This window comes from Phaethon aethereus (genome assembly GCF_964289735.1).
Source record: "Phaethon aethereus genome assembly, chromosome: 10".
Classification (NCBI taxonomy): Eukaryota; Metazoa; Chordata; class Aves; order Phaethontiformes; family Phaethontidae; genus Phaethon; species Phaethon aethereus.
Window position 1 is genome coordinate 13278975 of NC_138586.1, and position 27478 is coordinate 13306452.

General features: G+C 57.7%; 3 protein-coding genes across 3 annotated transcripts; 1 reads left to right on the forward strand and 2 right to left on the reverse strand.

Moving 5' to 3' along the window:
• Positions 1-471: 471 nt before the first annotated feature.
• On the reverse strand, positions 472-6711 carry LOC309408370 (mitochondrial fission factor homolog B-like; the record flags this gene model as incomplete). Its single annotated transcript, XM_082004181.1, has 6 exons — positions 472-603; positions 1076-1154; positions 3793-3954; positions 4910-4998; positions 5781-5947; positions 6516-6711. The coding sequence occupies 6 exons, from the start codon at positions 6709-6711 to the stop codon at positions 472-474; spliced, it is 825 nt and encodes a 274-aa protein (XP_081860307.1).
• A 6185-nt stretch (positions 6712-12896) lies between these two features.
• Positions 12897-18163, reverse strand: PRRG3 (proline rich and Gla domain 3; the record flags this gene model as incomplete). Its single annotated transcript, XM_082004333.1, has 3 exons — positions 12897-13433; positions 13962-14122; positions 18070-18163. 3 exons carry the CDS (start codon positions 18161-18163, stop codon positions 12897-12899), a joined length of 792 nt encoding a protein of 263 aa, XP_081860459.1.
• An 8145-nt stretch (positions 18164-26308) lies between these two features.
• On the forward strand, positions 26309-27113 carry CLDN2 (claudin 2; the record flags this gene model as incomplete). Its single annotated transcript, XM_082004019.1, has 1 exon — positions 26309-27113. The coding sequence occupies one exon, from the start codon at positions 26309-26311 to the stop codon at positions 27002-27004; it is 696 nt and encodes a 231-aa protein (XP_081860145.1). The 3' UTR covers positions 27005-27113.
• Between the last annotated feature and the right edge of the window lie 365 nt (positions 27114-27478).

A 27478-nucleotide genomic window follows, 5' to 3' on the forward strand; every position in this document is an offset into this window, starting at 1 on the left:
CAACCTAACAAATATCTACTGCTGCCCAAGTGGGCAATTTTCCATGGCCTGTCTGGTGCTACCACTGTTGATACAAGAGTCACCATGGGGAGGTTTCCCATTTAAATCTCTCTGGGAAAGAGCCAAGCCCCTGGATAAGCCCAGACCTCAGCAATGCTCTTACAGTCACTTTGGATCTGAACATTTGCAAACCCTGCTGAAACACCTCCAGCAGGATGGGAGCCGAGGAGATAGTGGCACAGCACTGGGTGCAGGGATGGAAGCTGCTGGCTCCTCCAGCTCTGCACCTCCTAGAGAGGGAGCTGTGGCACAGGACAACTGGCAGTACTACCTCCACCAAAGAGCAGTTGCACAAGGAAGAAAAGAAAACCCACCAGCTGTTTAAAAACACTCAACCACTCTACACAAGCTTTCAGGGTGGAAGATGAGGAACAGACCACAGCATTTGGCTGGAGGTCACAGCAGGTGAAATCATCTCCTCAGCCAGAGCCATGTGTTGATGAGACAGGCGGAGATCAGTACGGAGTAGACCAGGGTCTCCTTCTGTCGCCAGGCATTGCACTGCTCCTCCAGCACACGGAGCCTCCCCGAGATCCTCATCAACTGCAAGGGAAGCAGCAGGGCCACTGTCAGCCCTGCAGCAAAGCGCAGGACACCAGCTACACCCCAGAGGCGTGGGACAGCAAGGGATGGAGGGATGGGAGCTGCCGTCTCCTTCAGGTCCTCCTTTTCTAGAGCAGCAGCTATCTTTGTGGCAGAATTAGCAGCAGTAATTCAGCTCCTGAGCAGATGCTTCAGGAAGAGGTCCTTCCCACCAGAAGAGCATCTGAGCCCTTTACTGCCAGCGGATGGAGGGGTCTGGATGTCTCCTGTAGCCCTTACAGCTCCCCAGAGTAGGAGCTTGTTGGGTCAACACACATTTAAGTCCTCCCCTGCTTTTCCATTAGCAGCATCAGCTGGGACTGGCTTGGCAACACCAGCCCATCAGGACTGAGCAACAGACCCCTGGAGCCTCCTCACCCACCCTCCTACGGCTTTCCCAGGAAACATTTGCAGCCCTTCACCCCCTTCTCACCTGCTTTCTCATTGCTGCCATCTCGGCCGCCCCGACCTCCTCCAAGGCGCTCTCTGGGGCCAGGCCAGCCTCCTGGGAGCTGGGGAAAAAAAAACAGAGATGCAGATGGACAAACACTGCTCAAGAGCTGCAATTGCCTTCCTGCACATGCGGCACTGCCATGGGAAGCTGAGCCATGCAGGTATGTGTGCGTGCCCAGGATGTGCTGTCTGGGTGCAGCATCAGAAGAAAGGAAACAGCAGCTGCACAGTGTCTACTCATCTATTCTTAATCTGCATCATGCATATTTATACCCCTCGACCATGCACCCCATAGTGATCACAACAAAACATACAGCACATGCCATGACAGACATCACATGCTTGTATTTCTTTAAAGGTCCAACAGAGAGAAAACATCATATTTACCGAGCATCCATTCTCTATAGTCAGAGGAATTCATTGAGGGTTGGATAAACCATCTTTAGAGACAGTCAGGCAAATACGTAGCACAGGACCAATGCTGAAATGGAGGGATGATCTCATTTACATCAGCAGGTGAAGATTCCTCTGGTAGGAACCAGCCATCAACTGGGGGAACTATCTGAACAAGTGCAGCAGCCAGCAGAAAAGGTTTCTGAGTTTGCTGAGACAAGGGTTTGTTCCTCTCCAGTATCTCCAGATATCACAAGCTTACTTTCCCCACCCACCCCCCGACAAAAAAAAAAAAAAAAAAAAAAAAAATCACTTTTTGCTCTTACCACAAATTTTACCTGCAACTTGAAACATAAACAAGCAACCCAAGCATGCAGCACTTCCTTACATCCCTGGATAAAAAGGGGCCACCACTGGGATTAGCTGCTGCACTGGCAGAGGCAACACAGAACATGGATCTCCAGGGCATCCCCAGGAGACACAGCCTTGCTGCAGGGCCTGCCGCACCAAGCCATAACATAAAGTAGATCCACAGTGAGAAAAGTCAAAATTGCCATGTTCAGTCTGTTGTTCCTGTCATTGCAGGCTAGCCCTACACCAGTCCTTCTGTAATCACAACTCCCCTGTGCACCCCAGTAACTCGCACAGGCACTCACTGATACCGTATGGGTTAACAAATGTCTAACACCGCTCCTTCGGAGACCCTGGGGAGGGGAGGGTACTTATTCCTGTTTGCAGCGTGATGTTGAGCTTGCTGAAGACAAGCCAGAACAGCATGCGGAGATTCAGTGAATCTCTGTCTGAAAATACATTTGTGAGATAATACCTCCATGTAATGTAGCTGCGGTGTAAAATGAAAGTCAGAACAGAAAGAAAATACAATTTCCCCCAGGACAGAGCCATTAAAAAGGGACACATCCTGCAGCTTTTGACTGAAAAATCCCAATTGATACAGATGAACACCCTTTTAGAGTAGAGACTATAAACTACCTTCCAATAACTCATATGCTTCATGAGGTCACTGTCAGGCAAATATTCTAGTCTCTGTCCAAGACCAGACTTTTCTTTATTAAAATTTCAGGACAAACTAGTCAGCTCAATCATTTTTTTATTTTTACTGTTGCATAGGGGTACAAAGTTGTCATATCGAAGAGATACCTTATGCATCTGAAGTGAGGCAAAGTACCAAGAAGCAGCATTTCAAGGTGGCTGGCTTCAAAGGGAGATGGAGACTGCATTACAGTAGCTCCACAAGTTACCACCTCTCATGGTGCCATGGCCTAAACCTTCTCTGCTGCTGATGGAAGGAGAGAGAAGGTCTTAGGTAGCCACTAACCAGACCTGTTGGCATGCCCAGACTTTGTTTGGAAAAAAAAAAACCCGACACTTGAAGACAGTCAGCCTACTGTGGTTAAAAGCAGGGACATCACTTTGCATCGTCCACAGGCAGAAGTCAGCTCTGCTGCCTGCACCTCTGCTCCAGCTGGGGAGGGAAGGCAGGATGTGCCACTGATGATGGATGCTCACTCTCCTCCCTTTCTGCCCAGATGCTTTGCTCAAGGAGAATTAGAAGTATTTAGATGTTCCTCCGGGTGCTCAGCAGCCTTAGAGCAGTGGGGACACCTTAAGGCTGCAAAGATGTCTTTGAACGTGTTAAATTTACTGCACTTGCACAGATAAGAGTGTGGCGGAGATAGTTGCTCCAGCAAATCTGGAGAGACTGAGGTCGTTGCATACCTGCTCCAGTGAGCACGCAGGGATATTGCACCCTGGCCAGAGGCATCGGCTATGGGATGAGTAACTCAGTGCAGCCAGTTCATGGAAAAAGTTAATTAAGACTGACCAAGATACAGCCAAGTGTGCTGGGAGCCTGCAGGAGAGGGTCTCTCGGGGACAGGACCTGGGTCAGGCCATCTGTTCTGCATTTTGATTCCCTTCACACGTTTCTCTCCATTAAGCTATCAAGGCATGCAGAAAACTTAGCATGTGCTTAGCAGTGAAAAGCAGCAGAAACCCCAGTAATGTCACAGGTGGCACCTCAGGGTGCCCAGGGAATCAGTGTTAAGCTAAGCAGGAGTCCCAAGCTGGGCTGGGTTAGCAGGGTGCAGGTAGGCTGGCTGCACCAGGTGCTCCTGGGCCAGGCACCCGGAGCTGGTGGACAGGACAGGCGAGGAGGAGAGTCTGGGGCAGCCATGCAGGACCATCCTGTTCCTGCGCCATGCAGCCTGTGCCTTACAGAGCTCGTGCCTTAGCACAAGTCCTTGCAGGGTGACAAGGAGGTAGCTCAAGATGAGCTGAAGTCACCTGGATGGCACTGGGTCTTGCAGAGAGTCCTGGACACGGTGGAAGAGCACCCGGCCCAGGTGGTACATGGTCTGGAAGATGTTCTGCATGGAGTAGATCCTGCCCGTCTCCGCGAGGAGGGGGAGCGGGGCAATGCGCGTGGGCAGGGGACACGCGCCCGGCCTGGGGTGCACACAGAATCACACCTGTTATTTCCTGGCCTTGTACAGCACAGGCACAGCCCGGCATCTGGCAGTGCCCTTCATCCCTTCAGCAGCTCCAAGCATCTCCGGGCAATGCCATCGGCACCCAGATCCCCACATCACCAGGTGGGAGAACCCGCTCCAGCAGGGTTCTCTCAGACTCCTCTGAAGCCAGCCATGGCTGTGTGATAACCAGGCCTTCACCAGCTGCTCTCGGAGGGGTTGCAAAAGGCAGCTCTCTTGCCACCCAGGACAACCCTGGACTTCTAGGGGGAAAAATGGCTCTTCTCTGGGATTAAGTTAGAGACCACTTCTCCACTGGAGAGATGCCGGAGCCCAAGGCCATCACTATCACCACGCTACTGCTCACAAGCTATGCTCAAAGAGCGGAAAAGCAAGTGTGATCTTAGGCCACCCTGTCTGCAAAGCACCGTAAGTTTCAACAACCCTTGTAGAAACCCAGTTAAACCCCGGTGCCTCATTTGCCAGTGGTCACCTGCCCGTAGCCCCCAGCACGCTGCGTGCTGGTGCTGGAGCAGGAGCACACGTTGCAAAGCACCGAGAGGAAGATGGGCAGAGCCAGAGAGACCGGGACAAGCCAGAGCAGGCAGCAAGGTCCTCTCGGCCCAACAGCCAGGCAAGGACCAACAGTGCTCACAGCCTGCTGTCAGAGGGGACACGCTCTCCCACGTGCATCTCAGCAGAGAGCTCATCACCCTGGGGACCAACACAGCTGCCTTCAACGCTGCCTGGCTCAAACCCTCTGATGCCAGAAGCCATGTTCTTCTCATGCAAGAGTAGGACTTGCCAGGCACTGCCTTGCCCCGATCCAGATACCTCCCTCGGGGCACCGACACCAGAGAGCATCAAACCAGCACAGACGACAGGAGATGCTGATCCCCGCCCGCGCCAGACAGCTCTGGGTTTGTGCTCACCGCTCATGGTGCTGGCCTGGGCTATGCAAGGCCAGCTGGGTACAGTCACCTGGAGTCCGCTCCCGCCGCGACCTGCTGCTGTGGTGGCCCTGTTGGCATCAAACACAACCATGTTAGTGCAGAGATCCCACACAGGGCAAGACCAGCCCAGTGCCCTGCGTGGTTTGCAGTGGCAGGAGCCTGTCAGTGTGGGAAAAGCACTCAGTGGTGGGAGCATTACATGAGCCTCAAACCTTGTGAGCTGATGCTGAAATGGGTGGGGAGACATGCTTGGAGCAGGGCAAGGGTCACCAGCAAGGAGCCTGCTGATCTGATCTCTATTCAGATCACAAATCCTGAACATAACGCATCCGGGAATGGCTCTTGAATCTCAGGGAGAAGGCTGATCAGCAGCTCCAGCAGCCAAACCAAGCATTTGCCTGCCTATGTCAGGGGCCTCTCTTTGAGTTTCACACAAGGTTAAAATCTGCTTTCAACTCTGACACCAGAACCCTTTACCCTGCAGTGATGAAACAGCTCCATCTTGTACTTCATCCAGGAGAAACAGTGGTTGAAAAGGGACTTCAAAAGTAGCAGGAGGAGGTTGTGAGGGGACTGCACCTACCTCAGCCTATCTCCTGTTCACAAAATGCAGTAGGAGATCTGGCTGAATCGATGTCCCAGCATACAGGTGTGTACTGGCTATGGGACAGAAAGAGTTCCCACCACCCCTACACCCTTGCTCCTAGGGCTCCTAGGGCCTCCTAGGAGGAGGCAGCAGTCCAGAAGATGAATTCTGGCTTAGGCTGACAACAGACCTCTGGAGAAACCCAACACTGGGATTGCTCCCCCTTCCTACCACAGGCAACCCCATCCGCTCTCAATACAGTACCGATCGTTTGCGTTTCTGGGAGCTTGATCTGCTGGCTACATGCAGAAAGGGGAGCTCCCTGAGGCAGGTGGGCTGCGCAGAGGAGTCCGGGGACATGTGCACCACAACAGAGGGGACCTTCCTGTGCTGGTTCAGCGGCATGGGCCTCAAACTGGCATCTGAGATTTCTACAGAGAGGAGAGAGGCAAGAATTAAACTAACCTGAATGCCCTCAGGACAGGAGAGAAGAGATCCACCCATGTAGGAGAGCCAACCTTGTGTCTGTTGTTACCAGACGTGCATCAAAAACCATGTCCCGCAGGTGTGAGCAGCAGGACAGCCCAGAGAGTCATGGACTGGAAAGCAACCAGACACACTGCTCCAGGAAAGTGAGGTTTGGGAGCTGTTTTTCAAAGAGACGAGGCCATATGTCTCTGCATCCCAAAGCAGGGAGCCTACCAAAGGCCAAGAGGGAACTGTAAGAAATGTGGAGGGAGATGTCTCCACATTTTGCTCCTCACCTTTTGGAACTAAGACCCCTCTTGCCTTCTGTTGGTCACCTTTGCCCACCTCTCCCCAAGCATCTCGCTACCATCCTGTCCTACCTTCCAGAAGAAAGCTGACTGCAGTATCTGCCCGTGTCCTCTCCTCTTGCAAAGCAAACCACTGGGGACTTTATAACAGGAACCTACTCCCTAGGATGTTGTAGAGCCCCATCAACCTTCAGCCACCCCAAAAGACAACGCAGGACATTACCTGCAAGAGAAATCCTATCAGGGATGTGCATCCGAAAGGAAGGAGGGACATCCTCTGTCACTAGCTCCTCATCCACAGGGCTGAAGCTCTCTGCTACCTTCAGCCTGTTGGGAACCTGCATCCTTTGATTGATGGCTTCTGTGAAGAGCAGGTCACAGCGGGCTCGGTTCAGATCCAGTCCCCAAAACGGCCACATCTTTTTTGATTTCCTCAGATTGCTTGAGCACCCCTAGGGTTTCACACAGAGGAAAAGAAAGCTGAGAGAAAGTGGTAGCAAGACACTCTTCCAAACTGGCACCTGCACAGGGACAAAACATGTGCTGTAAGACAGCTAAAATACAGGCAGAAACAACCCAAAAGGTAGACACTGTCGGAGTTGTCCCCAAGAACAGGGTGTCCCACGAAGCCCAGCTGGCAGGGGCAGGGGCACGGGGCTGCTGCAGGTGGGAACTCCTGCCTGGCAGCAGAGCGAGAAAGGAGAAAACTCCTACATGTCCTGGGAGCAAAGCATGAGCTTCGCAGCTATTGCCTCAGTTGATATCAAGGAAAGGGCAATAGTTCAGCACACCTGTGGGAGAAGAGCAGTTCAGCATACCCTAAAAACTGGTGAAAAAAAAAATTATTTTCCATCCAGAAGTAAAGTTTTTTGGAGGGCTGGGAGCACATTTATGTGTTCATACACCTTTAAGGAAAAATGAGGTTTTCTAAAACCAAAACACACGTTTTGGTGATAAGATTCCAGGTTACCACAGGAAAAACTGAGCATCAAACTTTTTCTCTGCACACACTTCCACTGCAGTATCCTCCCCAGGGCCATACCCTATTCCCCACCTGATCCAGTACCATCTTCTCAAGTGACCCACACCAAGCTGAACAAGATGGATTTTGTCCTAAGCAGAGCTGCCAGATGCTGAACAATCCTCCCAGAGGGGAGGGAAAAAGCACACGTAAGCTCCCCCAGGCCAGTGCCCGCTTGGCTCTCTGCCAGGAAGGGATGGGCACCAAGGAGGGACACAGTCCCCAGCTCTCACTGCTCCTGGGGGCAGCCAACATGGGACACGGACACTATCAGGGGCTCTGCAGCTGCTCAGGACGTACAACTGTCCCGTGCCTCAGTTTCCCCTTTGCCAGGTCCCAGGGCTTTGAGAAGTGCTCTGGGGCCACAATGTCCCAATGCTTTCACCGAGCAATGTGAGCAGAGGGCAATGAATGTATATTTTTGGGACAGGAGCCCCAAAAGACACCTTCCTAGCTCCCAGCATATGCGCTCTTTATTCTTTCTCAAAAAGCTGCAGCTGAGGAAAAAACCCCAACAAGCGAGGGCTGCCAAGGCTGGCAGACTCCAGTGGGACCCCAGCGCTGCCCCAGCATCCCAGATGTGCCACAGCCCCCCTGCACCCTTCTTGCTGCCACCCGTTGAGCTCGCCATGCCCAAAAAGGTCCCCCTTTGCTTCCAGTTCAAAATCTCCAGCAGAGGAGGGACCACCTGCCCCAGTACAGCCCAAACAGCTGGAAGAAGGAGAGGTTTTCCTCTTCAAAGCTTGAGGGAGGGAAACAGGAGAAGGTGAGCAAGAGGGAGTGTGCAGGGGCCCTGCCTTCTTTGATCATGTCTGGGGACTGTATTTAGCAGCTGGGTCTCTGATACTGCGTTTCCAGCCCACCAGGCTACTCCCAGCCAGCAGCAGCCAGGGCTGCCCACCACCACCCTCGCTGCTGCTTCTCGGGGCGCTTCGGACCCTCTCACCTGCCACAGCCCCCTGGGATATCACCCAGGGAAGAGAGGCAGGGGGAAATCCCTGGGGAGCAGTACCACCGCCCGAAGGACCCCGGGAGATGCGGCCCCCAAGCCACTGATCCCATCCCCTGCAGCAACCAGGCCCTGTAACTCCAGCTACACAAGGGCGGCAGAACCGGCTCCATGTCTGCAATAACCAGCACTGCCAGTGATCACTTGCCTTGCGCTGCTTGCTCCTCCTCCATCATTAAAAACTTTTTAATTAAAGAGACAGAAATTTGCCCAGCATCAGCTGCACCGATTTCCTGCTTCCAGCCACGCAGAGATGAGATCCCCATCTCTGCAACCAGGCCTGCCCCAGAGGCGCTGCCGGAGACGTGGTGTGAGGGGGCACAGCAGCCCCTGGCTGCCCCACACCTTCTCCATCACCCTGCTCAGACCCACTGGCATGGGTGACACAACACACACGTACCCTGCTTCTCCCCAAAACCTTGAGGAAAGTGGATTTTTGCAGGAACCTCCCACTCAGGCAATAATCCTGGGACAGTCCCAAAGCAGTGTCAGTCCCACAGGAGAAACCTGCGTCAGACACCCAGCCCCACAGTCCACAACCATGGACACCACCAGCTCTTACTTCACGTTTTGGTGCTTTAGAGAAACAAACAACCTGTGTTGCTTTCTCAGCCTGCTCTCCGGGAAACCAGCATATATTAATAACAATAAATCTGTAGAGGGCAAATCTGTTCATTTTCTAATCACCTATGAAACTGCTGCAGCTCCCAAAGAGCACAGGGATGAGAGGGGAGTGAGAAGCAGGCTCTGAGCGAGCTATTAAGAAAAGAAAAAAAAAATCATCTGTCAAAACCCATAAGAACAAAATGCTTAAGTGGCTGGATTTCCTCCTTTAACTTTCTTTAGATCTTTTTCGAGCTATTGCCAAGCAACCCTCCGCACCAGGGGAAGACGACTGCCTCTCAGCCTCTGCTTTGGCACTTCCTGCATTTGCAGCGACAGGGAATTTCCAGCACACTAAGCCTGTGAGTAGGTTTAACTCTTGCAAGCCGGGAATACCTGTCCTGGGGAGGGAAACCCCACAACCTCCCTCTGCCCGTCCCTCCGCAGCCCAGGATGCTCCACACAAGGCAGGCAGGGGTAGCAGCCTGGTCCAGCACCCCCCCTTAACCTCTCAGGATGGGGTGCCGGGGTGAGCAGCCCTCTGCGAGAGGAGCTGCCCTCACTCACGACTCTGCCCTTCAGCTGGGGCTGTAACTTCTCACGGCGGGGAGGGGAACGGGTTTTGGCAGCCAGGTCAGGGCCTGCCTCAGCCAAGCCGCCGGGCGCAGCCGGCCAGGCAGAGCCGGGGTGACCCCTCTGCCCCCGCGACCCCCGGCCTCGGCTTAGGGATGCGCTGAGGAGCAAAGGGCTCCGGGGGCCCCAGGCACAGCGCCCCGGCTCCGATCACCGCGGGGGGGCCCTGAAACCCAGGCCACGGGACACGCGTGAGAGGAGCCGGCCACTCGCGGGGCAGGAGCGGGGCTGGGGGCTCCCGTGCCCTCCCAGGGGCGCCGTCCCGCAACTCCCCAGCGCCTCCCGCTGCCGCACGCGCCCCCCCGCGCGGCCGGGGCTGCCCGCAGAGCCCCGTCCCCGGCTCCGGCACCCCCGGCAGAGCGGGGAGCGGGGGCCACTTACTTTGGTTTTGCGGCCCGGGACGGCTGTCAGCCCGGGGCACGGCAGCCAGAGCCGGACGGCTGTCGGCCCGGACCAGGGCTTCCGGAGCGGGGCACGCACCAGCGCCGCCCGAGCGGGGCCCGGCTGTCGGCCCGGGGCCCGGCCGCGCACCCCGCCCCCGGCAGCCCGCCCGCCCTCCGCGCTTAAAGGCGCCGCCGCGGGAATTAACGAGCTGCGACTCCTCAGCGCGGCGTCCCCCGGGGCCAGCGGGCACCCCCTGCCGCAGGGCAGCCTCTCCCGCCGCTGACCGCGATGGTAAGAAGTTCGCCGGAGCGGAAGGACTGCTCCTGCCCGGGGCAAACCCGGGGGACAGAAGCAAATCCAGGAGCTTCGCCAGGCCCCCCCGTCCCCACGCACACGCAGCCCAGGGATGTTTGCAGGCAAACCAACCCACGCTGCCAGGTGAGGGCTCAGCCCGTCTCCCCTTGGCACCCCCCGCGGCAGCCCCAGCACGTCCCTCCGCCACCATGGGAGCCTGGGCAGGAGCAGAGGCGGCAGCAATCCAAAAGCCGAGCTGTGCCAGAGCTAATCTCCCCTGACTCTCAGTGGAGGCCACAGCGATAAAATGATGTTTGGGATGAATGACGGTTTTAAACACTTCTGAATGGTGACAGAGTCCAAGACCTGACCATAAAATCTGGTTTTGAAAGGGCTTAAAATAAATCCCACACTGTCCTAGTCTTGCTATTTAAAGGGGATTATCTAAGAGGTTTAGGCGCACACAGGAACAGCAAGACAACTTGTGCACCTCAATCCCTTCAAAGACCTTAGGAAATCCCTCTGCGCTTCACCTACCGACTGGTCCGGGCTCACAGGACACCCTGCAGCTCTCACTGAGGGTTGCACCACATGCCCAGGGAAGTCAAAGGCTCCTGTCAGATGTGTGGGGTCCATTCCCAGCCCCACAGCAGCACACACCCCATCTCCAGAGTCGGCCCCTCCTCACTGGGGACTGTGCTGCAGCTGTGCCCAGAGGGGTATTGGTGCCATCGTCCCACAACTGCCTCCATCACCCCACAGAGCTGAGCCCCAGCACCCCCACGAGATAGAAATCCAGCTGTGCCCAGAGAGACATCCCCCATGTGGGAAAAAGCCACCCTGTGCCACTCAGACAGTGAGGGTTTTTTTAATAAATACCTTTTTTGCACAGAAATATACCAAGATTTACAGAATACAAACTGCAGGGATAATCACCAAGCATCAAAGACAGAGGATGCAGAGCACCCTTCTGTCTCCCTCCAGTCTTTTCCAGGCTCTGATCCCGACGCTCGCTGTCAAGTCTTCCCATAACCCCAATTTGCTAAGGCCAAAAGGCAGAGTAAAGGCCTGGGAGGGGACAGACAAGGTGCCAGCAGCTGCAAGCCCCACGTCCTGCCCCAGGAACAGCCACGCTGGGCAAGCCTGAGCTCTGGGCTGAGGGCACCTGCTGCGAGAGCATCGCTGGGACCAAGCAGGGTGCAGGCAGCTGATGGATGTACAACAGCCTTTCGTTGCTGGTGGAGAGACTGGTGCTGGGGTGAACACCAAGGGGTGGCAGTGCTGGGAGTTTCTGGGATACTCCTGGGGGCTGGTGAGCACAACCCCCTTTTTAACCCATCAGACATGACTGGGAAAGGACAGCCCTGTTGCTTCGAACCCAAAAGCAGCTGCCCAGGAAAAGAGGACACTCTGGTCCCACAGCAAAGCACATGGCTCTACCCTGCCCTGGCACCACAACCACCTGGTGGTCAGGCACAACATGGTTTGACCCTGCTCCCGACCCACTGGCACCGCCGGGTCGCAGCATGATCGGTCAGCTCTCACCTCTGTCAGCAGGCCCTCCATGCCTTGGCTGTGGCCACCAAGCACTCTGCCCACCAGAGGGGCCTGGAGAGGCCTGGGGTCTCGCATTCCCCTTTACCTGCTCTGGAGGACAAAGAGCCCCAAAGAGAGGGGCCAGGCAGGACGGAGAGGTTTGGGGTTGGGAGAGGGAACGTTTGGCCCATCTGCAATCCCCCTGTGCCAGCATCCCACCTCTGCGGCAGACACCAGACAGGCACGCTCCAAGAAAGAGGAACATCCCCACTGCTTAAAGCCATGGGATCACCTTTGGCTCGAGGTCATAGATGACCCCATCAGCCAGCTCCGCCGCTGCCAGACCTTCAGCTGCCCAGCACCCCACAGGGGGAAAGTGGGGAGCATCAGGAAAAGGACCTGCTACTCCAAAGTCACTTACCTCACGTACAAGACCACTGTGAGCCTCTCCTCCTTTCCAAAGGGATATAGGAGATCAGAGAGCACCTCCCTGACTGCTCCTCCCTCATCTCCAGACAGTGAATATCGCTGCAGACACTGGAGCGTGGACCAGGCTCCCACTCCCACCTGGCAGCAAATCCACACAAGGGAAGCACTTTCTCCCCAAACACAGAGTGTGGACACCAACTGTGGGGATGGACAGAAATTCACCACACCCCTCCTGCATCCACAACCCCTAATGAGAGCCTCAAGCAGCAAAATGGGGCCCGGTGAGGACACGGGGTAAGGCTGAGCAGTGCCCCAGGGAGGCAGCGAGGCTGTTTCAACCATGGGAAATGTTATGTCTGTTTGAGGGGGAAGTGAGGAAATCAAATGCACCATGGGGAGACCCCCGTGTTGAGCCAGGAACAAGCTGCCGCTCTGCTCTGGCTGCTACAGCACTTACGTGAGTGGGGAGTGAGGGGCAGGAGGCGGCTGGCTCCAGAGCCATCCCCGCAGCCCAGCCTCACCCCACTTGGGGACAGCTGTTTTTGGTTAGGAGGGTAAGGCTATTGTGTGACGGCACCAGCTTGTACAGGTGAGACAGGGTGCCAGCTGGCACCTGAAAGGGATCCCGGGCATGGCGAAGGGAGAGTGGGTGGGTGAGCGTGAGTGTGTGATGAGGCAGGAGGGAGGCAGACCCGCTATTTGCCTGCGGCAGGGGCAGCGGCCACGATCTCTTCGTACTTGGGCGGTGGGTCATTGTAGGAGACGCTGGTCTCTTCGCCACTGCTGCTCTCTGGGTGGCCCGTCACCTCCTCATAGGAAGGTGGAGGGGTGGCACTGGACAGTCTGGAGAGGACAGAGACCGAATGCTCTGGTGGGTAGAGGGTGCCATCTTGCTGGGGGGTGCCCCCAGCTCTGCCATCTCCAGCCACCCGGTTGCTCACTTCTCGCTGATACTGGGTTTCCCCTTGGCTTTGCGACCGCTCCCGGTACACCATGACCCTGGGGAGACTGCGTCCTGTTCGGCTGGCCAGGTAACGGTTCTGGGCATAGGAAGGGCGGTGGCGGGTGGCCTTTTGAAGCTGGCACCTCCAGATGATGAAGAGGGCGATGACTATCAGAAGAGCCACTCCCAAGAGAGGCACCACCACATACATAGCGTCTGAGCGCTCTGTGCTGTGCCCGGGGTCCTTGACAGAGTAGACAGAGTTGGTGTAGCCCTTCCAAAACTCCATCTGTGGCAAAAACAAACAAGGAACCATCATGTGCTGCTGGTGAGACAAGCAGCCCCCGACCAACACTAGCAATAATCACTGCCCTCCCTAAGCCCACAAATGAGGCAGTTTTTTGGCCATCCCCCACCACTCTCACAAGAGTTCCCACCATCTGAGGCACTGTAGGAACCAACACAAAAGATCATGAGAACATCCCTCAACAGCAGCCAACAGCCCACAAACCAAGCAGGGAGAAATTTGGCTAACACCAACCCCAGGCTGGAAAGTCAGGGACAACAGCACAAATGCCATGGGAGTGCCAGCTTGACCTGCAGCTGTGGGCAGGGTGTCCTGGCAATGCCAAGGTGAGGGCATCGCCCGGGAAGGGAAAGTCATGCTGGAAAGCGAGGCCACAGCATGTTGCCTGCAGACAGAGAGGACAAAGGGAACAGGAGAGGTTGTTCCTCTTGTACTTTCCTTCTCTGCCCCCAGCTTGCTAAAGCGTAAGCCCTCACACATCCACTGGGGAGCAGGACAGGACAAACACACCGTCTTCTCCTTGTTTTCGAACACTTCGTTGACCTCCTCATAGCTGCAGACCTCCTCAAAGCACTCCCGCTCGATGGTGCCCTGCCGGATCTCCTCCAGGAAGCCGTTGGCTCGGGGAAAGCGCTTCAGGACTGAGTGGGCATTCCTGGCCCCCAAGAACACTGCAATACAGAAGGCAGAAACATGCTGAGCAGGGACAACCCCACACTTGGCCTCTGCCCAGACAGGCTTCCCCACCTGGCTTCCCACAGGATTTTGGTGATACAGGCATCCCAAACACCAAAAGCCCAGGGCTACAATTCAGTTAGCAGAGCAGAGTGCCTGCTGAGAGAGAACACACCCAGAGGGGCACAGGGCTCTTGGGGTCTGCTTCAAGACATACAGCACCAGAAGCATCCTTCCAGCAGGGCTGAGATGCTAGAGACAGCAGAAGCAGCAGCTGATGAAGAGACAGAAGGATCCAAAATTACTTGTTTTCAACTTCCTGCCCTTGACAGGATTTAACCTTGCTGCAAGGCAAGGGAGATCCCACCAGACAAGCAAGACCCCGCAGGGCTGGGATGCAGAGCCAGGCCTCTCTGCCAAGACACGGAGCCAGCACCAAGACGGACTCACAACACACAGTGCATTGCACATCATTCCACAGATCCCCCGTGCATCGCTCCAGAGGCTCCTTTCTTGCTTCACACCCCCCTAGTCCCCCAGCAGGAGGGCAGACAGGCTGCTGGAAGCTGTTGTCCCTGCTGCCAGCTGCTGTGGGGTCATGCAAACTCAGGTGCTTTCAGGGACTCTGTTCAGGTCCCACAGAAACCACTGTGTCTTCTCCCAGGCCCAGGCCCAGGCCCAACAAAGGCAAACATCCCCAACACACGAGGACAGCACAGGGGGTCATGAGTCAGCTACTGAAAGGGGCCTGATGATGCCTCACATGGCATCACATTCTCATCCCTGCTGCATTTCGGTGCAGAGGCTTCACAAACCTTCCTCTGCTCCCAAAACTTGGGAGACTCTATGGTGCCCACTTCAGATCTTCCCACAGTGCATGCAGTCAGAAGTCAGACTGAGCAGGAACAGCACCTTCCTGCCTGCAGGAGACACAGCCCTTTCAAAGCCTCTTCCCCCATATTCTGTAGGAGGGAGACCTCCATGGTGTGCAGGGAGCAAGTACCTACCAGGACCTGCAGCAGTACAGGAGAGGCAAATGAGTTATTGCCCAGAAAGCAGAAACTCCACAAAACCATGACCCTTCCAGGATCCAGACATCCCAAGCACGCATTTCCTAAGAGAGTGTTTCCATAATGCAGCTCAACAAACTCAGCTGTAGGCTGGCACCATCTCTTTTCACCCAGCCACGTAGTCGTGCTGCTTCCCTTGAGGAAGATGAATCAGTTCAGCTGGCTGATCCACAGAAACCTATTTACCTTCTTCAGCCTCAGGCACAGCCTTCCATTGGATCAACCAGATGAACCAACTCACACTGCAGCAACATCTACAGATGCAGGACAAGGAGGCAAGGGAACAGCCGGAGTCTCCTGTTAGACCAGCTTGGCTGTTAACACAGAAATACTCCTTGAATAAGGAGATTGGTGAAGATCAAGCATAACAGTTAGTGAAAAGCTACCAGCTTCTTTCATTAGAAGCCTTTTACCAGAGACTGGCAGGTTTCCTTCTGCTTTACCTTCTATGTATCCTGCTCCTAAAATAATACAGCAAGGTGTTTGTGAGAGTATTTGTAAATGTCAAGGCAGGGACAAGATCATGGCATAAGCAACTACTACTGTGCTACACCATCCTGTGCTCAGAGGCACTGTGCTCTTTTTGTGTTGTGTAGGTGCATTTTCCTCCCATGATTTATTAATGGCTTGCTTCAGTGAGAGAGTTTGCAGAGGGCAGAACCACAGAGGTGTGAATGAAGAGCAGCATGAATGATGTGAGTCAGAGACCTTCCCTCAGAATTGACTTTATTATGCAAACCTTTTTCTTCTTTTTTTCACAAGGACAACCAAAAATGCGTTTTCAAGAGGCACAGAAGGCATCTCGCAGAAAGGCAGGGATGAGCTTGCCTTGGCTTTCGCAGTTGAGGAGGACTATTCTGGCTGGAGAGGGAGCAGGCTGGCAGGCCGACCTTCTCTTGAGCCTTTCCAGAACAAGATGAAATTTTACAAAGACATCATCGATTCTGCAAATGTCCCATCCTTCGGTGGAGAAATCTGGCCTCACCTCCTTTGCCTCCTGCCTTGATCAGGCTGCAGTATCAACTCTCCCTCTTCAGCACTTGAGTCTTAGCCTCTTTCCAACTTCCCCAGCACACCTTGGAGCAACAAGCTTGGCTGCAGATCTCACTGTCAGGGTTTTCCATCCCCGCAGATACCAGTCACTTGCCCCCTTCCCTGCTTTGCCATGCTGAACTGGCCACTATGGTGGGAAATAAAACAGACACAAAGGCAGGCAGGTATCAAGCAATGTGCCGACTGAAAGCATGCTGCAACTGGAGGTGTGTGCGTCTCCCCACATCCAATTTCCCTCAGGGACCTAGAAATGGCAGAAGAGCAGAAACTAAGTCACTGCTCCCTCCCCTCGTTTACAAGGAAAGCACAAAGAGCTCCCCTGTGCCTGGGGATCAGAGCAGGAAAAACAGTGGCCTCCAGGAAACAAAAGCTTTGCCAACTCTCATCTCCAGCCTGATCCCCAACTGATGCGAAGAGCAGACAGCTGAGCAGGTAGTGTCCCCAAACCGCAGGGCAGAGGGGACTTCCCAAGGCCCAGCAGCCTCCATGCTGACCCCCTGTGCCTCTCCAAGTCTCCCCACACCGGCTGGAGAACCAGTGCTCAGGAACGATCAGAGCTTTAGGCAGGGGAGCTGGAGCGGGAGCCGGGTTCGCCGCATCCCTGCTGGGTTTCCTGAGGCGCTGCTGGCCCCTGGTGGCAGGCGGGCTCGGCCGCGGCGCTACCCCCAGCTCTGCCGCCCGGCGGGTCGGGACCCCGGGGCTGCTTCTCTGCAGAATGGCATGTGGATGTGTCTGCGGAGGGACGGCCAGGACTGCAGGCCCCCCGCGAGCGCACGACGGTGAGCGTACTGACCACCACATCCCCCTCCTGCACATCAGGGTCACCACGAAGCGGGTGGGCGGGGGGCACTGCCACCACAGGGGACACCTCCCAAATCCATAAGTGCTGGTGAGCCAGCACCCAAGCTCGGGGAGGGAGAAAAGGCAGCAGGGGAGGAAGGCAGGGACCCAGCTGGGTACGCCCCTCATTAACAGAATATTAAAACTGCCTTTTAAAAACACTGCCTGAAGATCTCTGCTCCCTCCCCCACCTAGCACAGCACAGATAATGAAAGGCATACCTGTCATCCCTGGGGTCCTCCTCCTGCCCAGCATGGCTACTGCTTCCACCTTCATAGCTGGCTCCAGCGACACCCCAAGCAAATCCCGAGATCCCAGACAGATCTCTACATCTCCCTGTTCACAACTGCTGTCCTTGAGCTTCCATCACATCGCTGCACGCAGCCTCCGCGCAGGCTGCCCAGAAGAGCGAGGAGGGAGGGTTGAGTCCAGCTTTTTAGAGACCACAAAGCCATCCTCCACCCTGCACCCTCGCCAGTCTCAGCCCAGCTTTAGCCGCTGGCCCCAAGCAGCCCCATCTGCCAGGCACTCCTTCAGACGCCAAGATGCAGCAAGCTCCTGGAGGGGCCAAGCTAGGCAGCTGCCCATCCACTGGGAACGCAGAGACCTACTGCCACCAGCCCCACAGGCTACAAGGCACTGTGGCCCCCAGGATGGGCAGCTCATGGGGTGTCAGTCATGGGCCATGAGGAACTCTGTTGATAGGAGATGTCAGCGCAGACCGGCAACCCCTGCAGAGGGGCCAGTCAGTCCAAAAGAACGTCAGGGAGGCCTGCCTTGCACAGTGAGCATCACGCAAGTAAAGAAACACTGCAGCATACAGAGAGTCCCAGAGGGGTCAGCCCTTCAGCATCTCCTCTTGACTCCCACCTTGCACAGGGGAGGGTGAAGCACAAGTCAGGCCGGACCTCAGACCAGGGATCACAGCCAACGGCATCTGCTCCCCACAGAGAATAACACCCCCAAAAAATCACAGGCACCCCTTCCTTGAGAGGTGGCTGACAAACATCCCCCTCTTCTCCTCCAGCACCACCGCCACCCCTCCATCTTGACTGGGGAACACTTACTTGCCATGCTGCCTTCACTCGGCTATGGGGGGCTCCTGCCTACCTGTGGGGAAGAAAACAGGAGAGTCACTGACAGCTTAAATGTCACTCCCTGAAGCCCAAGACCTCCATCACCCAGGGTCACATTTATGCAGAAAGCAGGGTGCTGTCTGATGGACCCAGGACAGTTCCCAGCCAAGCAGTGCCTTTTCAGAGAGCCAGGGCTCAGGCTGCCTCCCCACTCGTCGCATGGCTGGAAGGACTGGAGGGGCTCAGGGCACCCTTGGCTGTCTGAGAGCCTGGAGCAGGTCTTCTGCTGTACTTGTGCTGCACCAGCCCAGGGAAGGCCAGGGCCCTGCCCGAGAATCCTAGAGGACTGCAAACAAATGAAGGAGGAAGGAGAGTCCCCGTATCTCATCAGCAAATGAGATGACCTGCATGTCAGAAGCTGTTGGGAGCAGCCTCGTGCTTTTCCCCTCCAGAAGAGATTGATGGTCACAGGTAAAGGAGGCATTCTGTTTTAAATCAACTTCACAGCCATGCCAGTTCTCACTTCTGCAACTCCTACCCACAATCTGCAATAAATAGGGCCATGCTGTTTTCTCCACTGCCATAAAGCAGGAAAGAAGAGGATATGCATCTCCTAAAGGTTGCTGGGCCAAGCTAAGGGCAGCAGCAAGAGTGACAGAGCTCCCCGCACACCCAGCACAAGAGCTCTCCTGCTGGAAAAGCACCTTTTGTGCTTCAAAAGCAAAACTAAACTAAATGAAACCCCACAAGAGTGAAACAAAGTCCTGCAGAAGCAGAGCATGTCCTTCTCTGCTCGCAGGAGGAGTATCACTCACTTGTTTTTCATGCTTTGTCTTCTCCCTTTGCTCGATGTCCCACTGATCAGGCTGTCCTGGGCAAACTCATCTCCTCTCACCTTGTGTGACACCTTGCTGTGGCAAAGCCACAACTCTGTCAGGAGGCAGAGGGGACAGGACTAACCAGCTCCTACAGGGATTTATTGCGGATGAAGGAGCAAACGCAGTTAGAAACAGCAGGAACTAAGCCATGTGCTCATCTTAGGTCCAGAACTTCAGATATTCGGAGTTATCCCAAAAGCACTTGAATCCGCTCAGCTGGAGTGAGGTCAGGGACAACACAGGGCCATTCACGGGGTCAGCAGGGCTAGAAATGCATTTCTCATTTCATGTAAGAGGTAGGCATCCAGACACACAGAAGGGCTGAAGCGCACCACCACAGCGGGCACTACCACACTTCACCAACAGCCCCCTTCTCAGTGAATCTAGCACCTCTGCCTGCCAACATCGGGGTTCCTGTGGTTTCTGAGGTTCCTGCACCAAAAGTGGCAAGAGGCCAAGCAAGCCTGGAGCTGTCTCCAGAGGCAGAAAGCAGCTTCTGTCCAACAGCTTGCAAAACTCAGATTGCAAACCTCAGTCTGAAGTTTAAGCAGGAGCACACACAGGAGGGGTCTGCTGCCTCCTGCGCACCACAGCCCGCACCAGGAGGCCTTTTCTCAAGAAACTGCACAGCCAACCCCGCTTCTCTGAGCCATTCTGGGGGATGTAGCAGCTGAGAGGCCTCCGGATCCACGCATTCCCCCGCAGGCTGCGTCAGCTCTGAGCAGGGACTACCTGACGCGCTTTTGTTGTCATTAGTTTTTACGGAGACCCAAACCTACAGGATAAAAGAACGCATGGCATGGAAAACTTGCCACAGTTTCCATGCAAAACCTCTGCCTTGCCCGTTGTACCAGACGCTCCCTCCCTTTGATAGACAGGAGAGCAGAGATACAGAAATAATGATATTCAAGACCAGATTTGCCAGGACCCCCAGCTCCATAACCCACACCATACCTCGGGCAACACATTTAACGTGTCAGGAAGATTTTATCTTTAACGTTTTTCCCCCGTACCCGTGCCAGTGCACCCAGTGCCAGAGCTCAGAGATGCTTTATTCCAGCGCAGCAATAAGCCTGCAAGCACGCGCGGTGCCTGCGCGAACGGAGGCGCCCCAGCCGCTGATCTTCATTCCCACGCGCAAACACCTCCCGCGGCGGCGCAGGCGGGGCCGGCCCAGCGCACGGCCGCGGCGGGCAGCGCCCTCTCGCCTCCCGCCGCCGCGCGAGGCCCGAGAAGCCCAAAGCTGGCGGCTGACCCGGCAGCCGCCTCCCCGCCGCGCGACCCCCCCGCGGCTCCCCCGCGCGCGCTCGCCGCCGCTATAAATACCCGTCGACAGGAGGTTGCTAAGGCAACCGTGAGGCGCGCGAAGGATGCAGCCGCGGTGAGGGGTCCCCCGGGCTGTCCCACGGCCGGCCCGCTCCGCGCCGGCTCCCCGCAGCCCTCGAGTGGGCGTGGGGGGCACCCTGGGGGCGGCACGTCCCCGCCAGGCTGGGGGGCACAGGTACGCGGAGGGGGACACGACACCCACGGAGGCCAGCGCCGTGCCACGGCACGCAGGGAGGCTGCCGGCTTCCCGGGCGCGACGCGCGGCGGCGGCCAGCAGGGCCCCAGCGACACGCGGGATCCGCCGTGCCCCGAGCCACGGCGAGGGCAAGGGGCGACACCGGCTCCGCTTGCCGGGGCCCGCGGGGTCCCCCTGGGGTGTCAGCACGCCTCGCGCTCCCAAAACAGCCTTCGGATCCCGTCCAACCCCACGCGGCCGGTCCTCGCACTGCCCCCGGCCCCTCCACCCGAGCACTAGCCCTGCCTTCCCCAAACCCACCTCCCGTCGCCCTCAGGTTCAGTGTCCCCCCACGGCTGCGTCCCTCCGGCTCGCCTGCCCCACCAGCCCACCCGTGAGCTTGCCCAACGGAGCGACGCTTTCCGGTCCCAAACGAGCACCACCACACTCCCTGCCCCATTGTCACCCCCTGCCTCACTGCCACATCCCCCGCCCCACCGGCACAGCCCACTGACACCTCCACCTCCGCAGCCCTTCTCTCTCCCAAACGCTCAGAAACCTTTGCCAGCTCCACGACCCCCGACTCCCACCGCCCCGGCCCCAGCACCTTCCCTCCCGCCCCAGCACCCCATAACCGCCCCACAGCTCCTGACCGCCCGCCCCATGACCCCGCCTGCCGCCCCGCGGCGCCCCTCGCCTCTTGCCCCTCCCCACGACTGCCACCTCCCTCGCCCCACACCCTCCGCAGCACCGCCCCGCCCGTACCTCATGGCAGCCCCACGCCTCGCGCCCCGCCGCAGCCGCTCCCTCCCGCCGACGGGGAGGGGAGAGCAAGGCCCCGGCACCGCCCCGCCTCCTCCCGCCCCGGCACCGCCCCTCGGCCAATCGATCCGCCCGCAGCCAGCGCGCACCGCCTTCCTCCTCCAGGGGCTACAATAGGAACGCGGAGCGGCGGGAGTGGGCAGGGCTACACGCTCCTCCCCCAACCCGAGAGAGACTGGTAGCCAATGAGAGAGGGCTACGGCTGCCAGGCGGTGCCGCAGTGGCTGCTGGGAGTCGTAGTCCCCTGCCCGTCGCGGCGCATTGCTCAGGGCCGGTGATCGCGGGGACTGTGCCCACTCCCTGCCCGCGTGCTGCCTGCGGGACAGGCGTCTGCCTGCACCTCCCTGGTGCCGCCGGGCCTGGCCTCGCCTGCTGCACCACGCCCTCACACCGGCCTGCCAGGACTGCCTGCCTGCGGCAGGGGACCTGCTGCCATGTCCCCTGCCTCCTCCTCTTCATCCTCCTCTTCTTCCTCCTCCTCCTCCTCTTCGCTGCCCGAGTCCTCGTAGAGGCAGAGGGTGGCCTGTGCTGGGAAGTTCTCCAGCAGCTTCTCCCCCACGCTGTACAGATAGTCGAAGGACTTTGACTTGGGCCAGAGGAGCCTGTGTGGGGAGACCCAGGGTGAGAGCCCCTGCCTGCCCGCTGCCTTCAGGCCCTGCCCGGGCACACAGTAGCAGGGGACGTACCTGACTGGGTGGTGGAAAAACGCCAGTGTTTTGTCGGGGCCACCATCCCCTGCTGCCTCCAGAGTCCAAGCCTGAGAAGACACAGTCAGGGTGGGACCTGCCCTGGGGCTCCCAGTGCCCCCTCCTCCTGGCATGGTGTCAGCAGGGCACATGGGGACACCAGCTGGCAGTTAGGATGGGGACCTTTCTCTCCTCTTTGTGGAGTGATGCCCCACAGGCCTGGCAGACCCCAGGAAGGTCAGCCTGCCCTGAAGCCGGCTTCTCCCCCTTCTCTGTCCGTGGTTTTAGGTCCTCACACCCCCGCGAAGCAAGCTGGCATCTACCCCCTTCCGGGTGGGCTTTTTGCCAGGGTAATCTTCCCCCCGTGCTCAAAAGCTCGTGCCCAGGCGTCCCACTAACCCCCTGAGGAATGCCCGACAGGCCTGGGAACAGGCAGCCCTTTCAGGTCCCAGTGCGTGGCTCTGCTGGCCTTGGCTGCCCAGGGGGGTTGCCTGGCCCTGCCCCAGCAAGGCTGCGTGCCTTGTGGGGCAGAGGAGTGATGCGCCAGGGCAGGTGAGCACAGTGCTGCCGTGCAACAGTGCTGGGGCTGAAGGAGTCTGGGGCGAGAGACTGGTTTTCTGCCAAACAGGGACCCCAACCCTGCTAGTAGGAAACTGGAGGGGACCCAGCAGGGCATGTAAAACTCACAGTGTCCGTCTGCTCCCTCCGCTGTCTGGTTCCCTCCTCCGCTCTGGGCAGCCACGGTCTCCAGAGAGGCAGGGATCTAGGTGCGGAGAGCAGGTTCAGCATGACGGCCGCCCACCCTCGCCCACTGTCCCCTTGCCTTGCTCCCCTCCTGCCCACAGCCACGGACCCCCACTCCCACAGTCTCACCCTCCCGGCTCAGCCCCTGCCCGGTTGTGTGGCTGGGGTGCCAGGCACATGCGAGTGCACTCATACCACCTCAGCCTCAGCGCTCCTTGTCCTGCTGCAGCCCCTGCAGCACCCCTGGGAGCCCCCAGCATTGCTCCCCAGGCTCTGCATCCTCTCTCCCACGCACGGCCAGCCAGGATCAGAGGGGTCACCATCAGAGCAGGGAGCCGCACAGCCTTCATCTGAATCCAGCTAGAGCCTTCCCCATCCCACCTCCTGCGCACCCCATGCCCTCCCCACCCTCCCCAGTCCCCGCACAGTGCAGAGCACCCAGGTACCTTCCCCCTTGCTCCAGCCCCGGGTCTGGGCAAGCACTGGCCACAGGCACCCCGAGCCCATGGGGAGTCAGGCAACAGGCAGCAGCTTCCATGGTGGCAGGCAACGGTGTGTCCCTGACGCTGCAGACCCTTGGCGAGGACACCTTTATAGCCCTGCCCAGCTGGTGACTCACAAATTCTTTGGGGCAGGGGCAAGGACGGGAGTGAGGGACTAGAGGTACAGGGACAGGAGTCCCTGGGGTGTGAAATTTGTCCCAGTTGTGTAAACAGAGGGTCGGGGGGAGGCTGGGGGTGGAGGGGCTGTGATCTCTTGTGGAAAAGCAAAACACAGAAGGGAAAAATTAGACACGAATTGTGAGAAAATCCTCAGGGGGGAACAGGGGAGGGCAGAGACAATTAACAAGGATGATTAAGTGCTCTTTGTAGCCATTTGCATAAGGGAGGGAGGATGTGGGGAAGGGATGGGGAGTGCTGGGGCAGCATGATGGGCATGGGATGAGGACAGTGCCAATGGCCATGTGATGGGACAGCCCCCTCCAGCATGTCATGGGGACAGTGTGGTGGGCTTGTGATGGGGACAGTGCAATGGGCATGATGAGGACAGCGTGATGGGCATGTGATGAGCTGCAGGGGTGGCAAGCACAGGGCAACTGGGAGGTAGGTGATGGGAGAGGACAGGGAGGGAAGATGGACCCCAGGGGTGGACCCCAGGCACAGGCAGGGCAATGGTCCTGCTCGGATTGCCTGGGAAGGCTGCCAGGCTCCGTTCCCGCACTGTGGGCACAGTGAGGAGAGCACAGGTTTACCCGTGCTCCCTGCCCTCTCCTTTGGCTTTTTGAGATGGGGAGCATACCAGGAGGTACAGAAAAGCTTCTCAATATGAGGGTGCAAGGCTCACCCCCGGCCCCCATGTGTCCTGTCCCTGCCCGCTGCTCCTGCCCAAGCACTCGAGGCGAGGTGCTGCTGGCAGACAGCTCACCTTCCGCTCCCGGGAGGGTTTCAATTGGGGACAAGGAAAGAAAATAGCAAATGGTCCCTGCTGTAGCTCTGCTATCAGCATCCAAACACCCCTGTCCAAACGCTGTCCAGACCTTGCTCAGCTCTGAGCACAATTTGTCACCAGGGGCCCTCCCTGGCCCTCTCCATCTGCGCAGCCGGTGAGCAGGAGGGGGCACAGGGCCAGTGCAGCCCTCATTACTGTCTCCATTTGCTCCTCATTTGGGCCAGGAGTCTTAGAACAACAAACCCTGTGGAGGACAAGCAGGGCCAGGAGGAGCGAACTGAAAGCCTGAGCTCAGCCTGTGGGCACGGGGAGTTCAACCTGCTGGCATTTCACTGCCCCTCTGACTCCAGCACGGGCGACACAGCCCGAAACAGACACATGGACCATGGTATGCAGTGGTATGCAGTCACCCACTGGCCACCAAGACTGGCCAGAAAGGTGACAGCAAGCCACAGACCTGAGCCACTTAGGCAAATCTAGCCTGATAATTAATAGCAAGCAAAACAAGGCATCCCAGCTCCCCAGTCCTTCACGACGCTGAAAGGGTTTAATTCTGATCTGCAATAAGCCTCTGATCCAGGCTGAGATTTGCAGGTGGATTTTGCAAAGCTAAACAGTTCACAGCCCCTGATCCCCTGGGCGAAGGCCCCAGCTGCTTGCCCTGTCCCGACCAGCTACCTCCGGTCCTGGGTGAGCCCCAGCCACGGGCACCCTTGGTCCCACACTGCATCTCCAACCGCCTCCGTAAGTACTGCAGAGCTCCGGCATGACCCTCCTGTGCCTTTTTGCAGGCACCTCAAGCACCCCAGGTGTTTCTTTTGCAGCAACAGCCCTCAGACAGAGCGGGAGGTCTTGGTTAGTGCACAGGAACGGAGACAGAAAGTTGGGAAACTTTGGTACCAGGCATTTGAGGTGCCGGCAGGGGGACAGGGAGAGGAGTGGAGGCGCTGGGTGGTGGCGGCACTCTCAGCGTTTCCAGGGCAAGAGGCCGCTGGCCGTGGTGTCAGCACGGTGTGGCATGGGCTCAGTCCGGTTTCGCAAGACACCGAGGGAGGAGGAATTTTGAAACAAGGCAGAGGGAAAACAAACCACCCGACTCCACTGCCTCTGCCAAACCCCCCCGCCCGCACCCAGGGCTGCGGGCAGGAGATGGCACCAGCAGAACCCCCTGCCGCTGAGAGCAGCGAGCACAAGCTGTACCCCACTCTGCTCATCCCACTGAGGGATGGGTCACCCCGCTCAGCTGGGGTGTTCTGGGGAAGCATCCCTGAGGCGCTGCCGGCGTGCTTTGCCCTGATGTAATTTTGCCCTCTGTAGACCTCCAGGCTGTCCTGGGGATGCAGGTATCACTGTCACATGCATCCCTCTCCATCGTTGTCTCCAGTGGCACAGAAAGGCCGATAGCCATGGTTCAATCTCAGGTGGGCACTTCCCGTTGTCCCACCAGAGCCTCAGCAGCTCGGCATGGGTGGGGGTGGCTGCAGATGCCTTGGGTGAGCCCCATGCAGATGGGAATGAGGCACAATCCCCCTTCTTCAGTTAGGGGAGCCCCAGGGCCACGACCTGAAATTGCCGCTGGCAGGTTCCAAATAACAGCCGTAGCTTTTTGGCTTCCTTGGTTTGGGACATCACAGAAGACAACAGGCCCCCAAGAAGGCAGCGGGCACTTTCCCCCTGCCAGCAGCCAACTCTCCATCCCTGCCCACAGCCCCGGCGCAAGGGAGGGCTTTGGCGTCCTTCCCGGGCAGCACTGCTCTGCCTCTGAAGTCTGGCTGGGGAGATAGCGGAGGTGAAAGGGCACTTGGCGCTCCTCCACAGGCTTGGGTCAATCGTTAATCAGGGAGGGATTGCCTTCTACTCTTGCAGGTAACCTCTCCTCCCCTCGGCTCCCACCCACGCACCAGTGCCCACACAAAACCAGCACCTCCAGGAGTGGGGTGGAGCTGCGGCACAGTGAGCGGAGCTGCCGGCAAGGCCATGGGAAGGTAAGCACACGGCAGCAAGCTGCTGGTCAGCCGGGTGAGAAGGCACGAGCCCCAGGGAGGTGACAGCCAGCCCCCACCATGGTCTCCATGGGGCTCCAGCTGCTGGGCTACACTGTGGCCTTCCTGGGCTACATCGGCACGCTGACAGCCACGCTGCTGCCCAGCTGGAAGACCAGCTCCTACATCGGCTCCAGCATTGTGACAGCTGTGAGCTTCACCAAGGGGCTGTGGATGGAGTGCGCCACGTACAGCACGGGCATCACCCAGTGCGACATCTACAGCTCCCTGCTCAACCTGCCCGCCGACGTCCAGGCGGCCCAAGCCCTGATGGTGAGCTCCTGCACTGTCTCCTCCCTCGCCTGCCTCCTCACCGTCGTGGGCATGAGGTGCACTGTCTTCAACCAGGGCTCACCAGGCAAGGACCGGGTGGCGGTGGCAGGCGGTGCGATCTTCATCCTCGGGGGGCTACTCTGCTTCATCCCACTGGTGTGGAACATCCATGTGGTACTACGGGATTTCCGCAACCCCGTCCTCCCCGACAGCATGAAGTTTGAGCTTGGGGAGGCACTTTACCTGGGCACCATCTCCTCCCTCCTCTCCCTCGTCGGTGGCTTCATCCTCTGCACCTCCTGCCCTGCTCGGGACCCAACAGCCACGTACACAAGCACCTACCAGCCCCGGCTACTGGTGGGCAAGAGCCCCCGGCCCTCTGTCAGCCAGACACAGAAGACCAAGAGCGAGCTCAACTCCTACAACCTGACAGGATACGTGTAACGGCTGTGAGTGGGAACCGGGCTGGCATCTCTCCCAGCTCCTCAAAACATCCGCACTGGCACCAAAGGAGTGCAGTAAGAGGAGAGGACACAGTGGCATCTCCCGTGCTTAGCCCTCTCACTCACAGGCTTGAGGGGTTTGACCCCACTCCATCCCCAGGGATCCCGAGAGCCTTGCAACTGCTCAGAGATCCCGGCTGGTGGCTTATATCAGTGAAGGATCCCGAATCCGGCTTCTGTTCCCTGCTCCATGCTGCCAGCCTGCAGGCAGACCCCAGCACAGCGGGACCCCAGCCTGCAGCCCCAGCCAGCCGGCCCCAGGGACCACCCTTGACAGGGGGTCAGGGCATCTACGCGGGTCTGGAGTTGCCGCTGGGGTGGTTGAGTGCTGGTTGCAAACTGATGTTGCAATAAATCTGTGTTTCTAGCCAGGCTGTGGTTGAGATTTCCTCCAGCACCGAGGGGCCCTGGCAGC